The 5851-nt window shown below is 39.7% G+C and overlaps 3 protein-coding genes across 3 annotated transcripts, besides 26 other annotated features; all 3 read right to left on the bottom strand.

The window, feature by feature from the left end:
* Positions 1 to 5851: a sequence feature (heterozygous, non-Esmeraldo-like haplotype).
* Positions 134 to 167: a sequence feature (CT-rich).
* Positions 216 to 1205, bottom strand: Tc00.1047053467287.10 (hypothetical protein, conserved; the record flags this gene model as incomplete). Its single annotated transcript, XM_799303.1, has 1 exon — positions 216 to 1205. One exon carries the CDS (start codon positions 1203 to 1205, stop codon positions 216 to 218), a length of 990 nt encoding a protein of 329 aa, XP_804396.1.
* Positions 466 to 493: a microsatellite.
* Positions 1236 to 1280: a sequence feature (AT_rich).
* Positions 1336 to 1358: a microsatellite.
* Positions 1615 to 1651: a sequence feature (AT_rich).
* Positions 1685 to 1721: a sequence feature (CT-rich).
* Positions 1815 to 1849: a microsatellite.
* Positions 1908 to 1940: a microsatellite.
* Positions 2000 to 2089: a sequence feature (A-rich).
* Tc00.1047053467287.20 (hypothetical protein, conserved) lies at positions 2099 to 3529 on the bottom strand (the record flags this gene model as incomplete). Its single annotated transcript, XM_799304.1, has 1 exon — positions 2099 to 3529. The coding sequence occupies one exon, from the start codon at positions 3527 to 3529 to the stop codon at positions 2099 to 2101; it is 1431 nt and encodes a 476-aa protein (XP_804397.1).
* Positions 2449 to 2571: a sequence feature (AT_rich).
* Positions 3445 to 3465: a sequence feature (AT_rich).
* Positions 3550 to 3624: a microsatellite.
* Positions 3648 to 3690: a sequence feature (T-rich).
* Positions 3802 to 3835: a sequence feature (AT_rich).
* Positions 3913 to 3965: a microsatellite.
* Positions 4080 to 4103: a microsatellite.
* Positions 4265 to 4294: a microsatellite.
* Positions 4456 to 4498: a microsatellite.
* Positions 4525 to 4544: a microsatellite.
* Positions 4585 to 4608: a microsatellite.
* Positions 4729 to 4750: a microsatellite.
* Positions 4811 to 4847: a microsatellite.
* Positions 4877 to 4960: a sequence feature (T-rich).
* Positions 4975 to 5000: a microsatellite.
* Positions 5166 to 5200: a microsatellite.
* Positions 5269 to 5851, bottom strand: Tc00.1047053467287.30 (ATPase beta subunit, putative; the record flags this gene model as incomplete). The annotated part of the gene is made up of 1 exon (XM_799305.1): positions 5269 to 5851. A coding segment is annotated over one exon (583 nt), but the record flags the coding sequence as incomplete, so codon positions are not given.

The following is a 5851-nucleotide window of genomic DNA, read 5'->3' as shown; positions in this document are numbered from 1 at the left end:
AAAAAAGAAAAGAAAAGACGTGGCAACCCACCAAACCACATCCTTCTCGAAAAACTGAGATGCAAAAAGACGCAGGGACTTTTGCGGGTACAAAAAAAATGAAAATGAAAATAGAAGGGCGAGAATAAAAACCCCCTCCCTCCCTCCTTCTCCCCTCCTCCCCTCCCAAAAAGAAAAATCTTGAATCCGTTACATTACTTATCCTTTCCTTTACATCAGTGTTCTGGAGTACCACTAATGATATTGTATTGAACCCCACTACGCGTCGGTGACATACGACGTCTGGCGCCACAACTTGCTGCCACAATCTCCGAAGAGGAAACCGGGTTGGGAACGGGTTGAAGCCTTGGATCGCCCCCCTGCCGTCTCCGATAGGCCTGTTCTCTCAAGTACTCCTCATACTGTAACTCATATGCCGTTTTTTTCCCTACCCCTGGCGAAGTCACAGATCCCTGTGGAACAAGCGGTGGCGGCAGTGGTGGTGGTGGTGGTGTGCGGTGCGTGGCATCCTCCTCAAAATTGTTGTTTGGCCCCGTCGTGCTCTGATACTTGGGGTAAACCCGCAGACAGTTCTGTGGCCGCACAAGAGACCGAGTGGGCACGGCGTTGCCGCCCCAGTGTCCCTTCCCACGCTGTGGTTGCCACTTATCAAAATACCTATGAAACACCACAAAATTGTTCGACTGTGGCGTGTATTCGACCAGGCCGTAGTACTTCTGTAAGAATGCCAGAAACTTTACGCTGGGACGATCGATTGCCACCTCCCCTGGGTTAAGACCCTCATTAAGCAACATGGCATCAAAAAGCGTCTTTCCAAACCCTTTTCGCTGGAAGCTGGTGTCTACAAAAAAATCAAGCACGCAAAGTGGATCAATCTCTACTAACGATGAATATGAGGGATGCGTCACAAATAACTTTTTCACGCCCATCTTCAAAATGCCAACACCATAGCCGTCTTGACACAAAAGATACACCCGCGCCTGCCTGTTCTCCCGCAAGCGAGCGACAGAAGTTAATACGGTATTTAAACACTGCGCCTCTTTGCTTCGTATTCCCAAAATATTAATGGTCTGCATGAGGTGAACGGCATGCTCATCGACGTTATTGCAGCGTCTTTCATATTCAAGCGCCGTCCCATCCCACACCGTCACACCATCCGGTAGGCTAAGTTTTGGTAATAATGCCACTTGCGATGTGGAACTCATCTCTACAAGACTCACTGCCGTCAATGGCAGATTTTAACAATAATGAAAATAAATATATAAATGTATAAATATATACGGTACTCCGAGCACGTCTTGTTAATGTGCGCTTCAATGTACGTGTGTGTGTGTAAGAGAGAGAGAGAGAGAGAGAGAAAAGGGGTGAGGGAAAAAAAAGGTCTCCGATATAACGCACACAGTGCCACTCCACTCCACTTCTCTCTCTCACCACTGACTGCAGCCACTTGCCTCGCTTCCACCGACTCACGGCGAGTATGCAATCCGAGTGAGAATGAATATGAATGAACGTAAATGCAGGCACCTCCTCCCCTCCCCTGCCCCTGCCCCTGCCCCCCACCCCCACTCACTCACACACCTGTCCAATTTTCGTTGTTGCTGTTTTTGTCACCACTTTATTTATTTATTTATTCGTTTTTATTTTATTTTATCGTACGTGTGTGTGTGTGTGTTGTTTCCTTTTTTCTTTCTTTCTTTCCCTCCCTCCCCCTCTCTCTCTCTTCCCAAACTTTTCCTTCTTTCTTTCTCTCCCTCCCTTCTTTACACCTGCCTGTGTGTTTGTGTTGTGTCTGTTGGACTCCGTCAATTACGCCCTTCTTTTCTTTTTATTTATTTATTTTTTTTTTTTTAAAAAACTGTTTGCATTACCAACGGCGTGCCCGGTCCACACGCACACACGCGTAAATGAAAAAAAAAAACAGAAAAAAAAAAAAAAAGAAAGCCATTCCCCCCTTGTACACCTCCTTCCCATACATGCATATGCAGAGGTGTAGGTGTATATAAATATATAAATATATAAATATAAAGAAAGAAAGGGAAATGGAAGGAGACAATAAAAATAAATATATAAATATTTATAAAAATATAAAAATATATTTTTATAACCGTAATTTTGTTGGATCTTTAATTCTTTTATGTACAGGGCAAAGTAAGACCCATAAGACTGCTAAGAGGGAAATACCGGCAAAACATACATCTGCCCAACGAATAAATATCCCAATCCCTTTTAAATGCAATACATAAATATTCATTAACGCATTAATTGTTGTTCGTGGACCATATTCTTGAAACGATCTTGAAGCAAATTCTATAATGGCAGGACTTATTAATAATGAAATAGATATATTAAATAAAAGTGCATTTAATGTGGTATCATGTGGTTTTAAAGGATAAATTTGAAAAAATATCAATCGCATTCCAAGTCTCACTTGCCCTTCAAAACTAATCCATATTAAATAAAATATAAATATTCCATATATAATAATTCCAAAAAGTTCAAAAATATTATTTATTGAAATAAGTATTTGATTTAAAAATAAATTTTTATGAAATGTATTATATATAAAAATATGTAATATCCATAAAATAGAAATACATAACGACATAATGCCTAATAATAAACGTCCATAAATTATAAAAGGGGAACCACCTGCTTTTGTATAAGCCCATATCAATTGTTCCTGTTGTGCCTCCAGTAAATATGTTTCATTACGTAAAATATGAATTTTATTTCTTAATGAAATGGAAATGATACCACGGCATTTTTTTTGTAAATTTAACGATAATTCCAATAAAATATCACTTTTTAATGCAATGAGATTCATTTCTTCTTTAAAACGAGATATATGAATGGATTTGGTTCGTTTTATAAAACCAAAAATAAGATCTAAAGGAAACGATATAATCCCTAACCCTCCATAAAATAAAAATGCTATCCAACCTAAAAAACACATTATACCTACACAATATGTAAAAAAATGAACAGGAATTTCTATATTTATTACTTTACCCGTCCCATTATATGAAATCCATTCCATATCTGAAATCAATTGAGGCAATCCTTCATAAGTTAAAACAGGTATTATCGCTATACCTATAAATGTATAACATATACCACATATTATAAAAAATATACTTAATATTCCTATTGTATATAGGATAGCTTGTATAATTTGTTTACGTATTCGATTATAATCTGGATCATATGCTTCATAATAAAACATTACAAATGGTACTATAATAAAAGTCATTGAAAAAAGAATCCAAAGTACAATTTGCCACATAAGTGTCATATTTAATGTATTTATATATTTATTGGGTATTGTAGGATCTACGGAATTTGAAACATCTAATGGCAAAAGTAATACAACTCCCATAGAAATGACCATACCAAGCACAACAATAACTTTCGCACCATACGCCTCACCATCATCTTCTTCTGAGGTAAAATAAAATAATAAATAAACACTAAGCCCTACACAAAGAAGGATAACAAGTATTAAAAGTACAATCAACCACCAATTCAACATCGACACACCGCCACAAAAGTGAAAAAAAAAAAAAAAAAAAAAAAAAAAGAGAGAAAGAGAGAAAGAGAGAAAGAGAGAAAGAGAGAAAAGAAAGACGAATGCACACGTACTGATTTCCTTTTTTTTTGTTTTTTTTGTTTTGTTTTGTGTTTTGTTTTGTTGACTTCCTACTTAATACCACTACGCTCCCCTACAAGAAATTACACGAGTTTTAATCCCCTCCCCTTCCCAATGGCAATGCGCACACGTAAATAAATAAAGGGTTAGGGGGGAAATATAAATATAAATATAAATATTTATTTATATGTGGAAAAGAAACCCGCCAATAGCGCCTCTTTACCACAAACTGCAAGCTGCTTCCAATGCGGTTGATTTCCTTCTTTGAAAAAAAAAAAAAAGAAAAGAAAAGAAAAGAAGAGAAAAGAAAAGAAAAAAAGGCGTAGAAGGTGCGCCCTCCGTTGGCCACGCATAAATCACCAACACATACATACAGATATACAGATATACAGATACCACAAGGCATTTCCCACCACACACACACACGGCAAAAATAGATATATATATATATATATATTATAAAATAGATATGATCCTCCAACACATCTATACACACCATCGGCAGCGGTGTGTTGCTCTGCCTCCAACTTGCTCCTTTGGGCTACATTCTTCATTTCCCATCCTTCTTTCTTCCTTTTTTTTTTTTTCCTGTCTTCTTCACTTCCCCCCCCCCCCCCCCTCTCTCTCTCTCTCTCTCTCTCTCTCTCTTCTATCCATCCTCTCGTTTCCTCATCGCCTCCACGCCGAATGCAGACATACTCACATGCATGCATGTATGCTCCTCCTTCTCTCTCCCGCCCTCTCCTCTTGTTACATCCTCCTCGTGTGGGCGGTGGTGTCAGGCGCCATTGGCAATGGGGACACAAATGAAAACAAATAAAAAAAAAAAAAAGGGAAAAAAAAAAAAATAAATTTATAAGGATTTTCTTCCTTACATAAATAATAATAATAATAATAAACAGTTCTGCTGCTACGGCTCGCCTCTTCTCACTCTCCATTTTTATTTTATTTTATTTTTTTTTTTTATCAACGTCTACATCATACGTACAAAAATAAAAATAAATATCCATATTCCCCTCCCCCACTCCCTTTCGCAAATACACAAAACGTCATTTCTTCTCCTTCCAGACATCACGCATGACAAAAAAAAAAAAAAAAAAAAAACGGGGGCGGATGCAAAGGGGGGGGGGGGGAAAAGTATGTGTCGCTCCAAGGCAATCCTAATTTATTTTATTTTTTCTTTTTTTTTTTTTTTTTTTTTGTGTGTGTGTGTTTCTGGTTTTTGGTTGGTTTTTCCTCTTTTCGCTCTCTTATTCTTCTTCCTTCCGTTTCTCCTTTGTTGTTGTTGTTGTTTTTTTTTTTTTTCCTTTTCTTAAATATAGTCCTTTTTGTTTTTGTTGTTGTTGTTGTTGTTTATTATTATTTACGATTTGGTGAGGGGAGTTAAAGGAAGGAGAGGGGGGTGGGGGAAAAGAAAAAAGGATTTTTTGTTTGTTTGTTTGTCGTGACTTCCGGGCTCCTTTTCTGCCTCCCGTTGCCAGTCCCTCCTTGTCATCGCATGGACATCAGCACGGCATTGACAGACACACACACATATATATATACATACATACACTTACCCCGGGCTTCTGTGTGTATATTTCCCTTCTATCCCTCCCACCCACTCCACATCTCATTCATTCCTACTCCTTCTGGCCTGCTTGGGCGGCACGGGCACGACGAAGTTTTTCAAGTTCCGCGGCCTCCTCTGCCATCTTCTTCCCCTTCTCCAGCACAGACGTGATGCCGCCCACCATGTAGAACGCCATCTCCGGCACCTGATCATATGTGCCCATCAACAGGCCGGAGAAGGACTCAATGGTCTCCTCCAGTTGCACGTAGTGGCCTGTCATGCCAGTAAACACCTCCGCCACCTGAAAAGGCTGGGAGAGAAACTTTGTCACCTTACGCGCACGGTCCACGATAAGTTTATCCTCCTCACTGAGCTCATCAATGCCAAGCACCGCAATGATATCCTGCAGCTCCTTGTACTTGGTAAGCATCTGCACCACATCCTGCGCCACGTTGTAGTGGTCAACGCTGATTACATCCGGGTCCATGATACGCGAGGCACACTCCAGTGGGTTGACAGCGGGGTAAATGCCGGATTCGGCAACGGCACGGTCCAGCACCGTCGTGGCATCGAGGTGGGAAAAGGTCGTTGCTGGTGCAGGGTCGGTAATATCATCGGCAGGCACGTACACAGCCTGCACAGAGGTAATGGAA

Source organism: Trypanosoma cruzi, genomic scaffold, assembly GCF_000209065.1.
Source record: "Trypanosoma cruzi strain CL Brener 1047053515179 genomic scaffold, whole genome shotgun sequence".
NCBI lineage: Eukaryota > Euglenozoa > Kinetoplastea > Trypanosomatida > Trypanosomatidae > Trypanosoma > Trypanosoma cruzi.
This window is presented reverse-complemented; position numbering and strand designations above follow the sequence as displayed.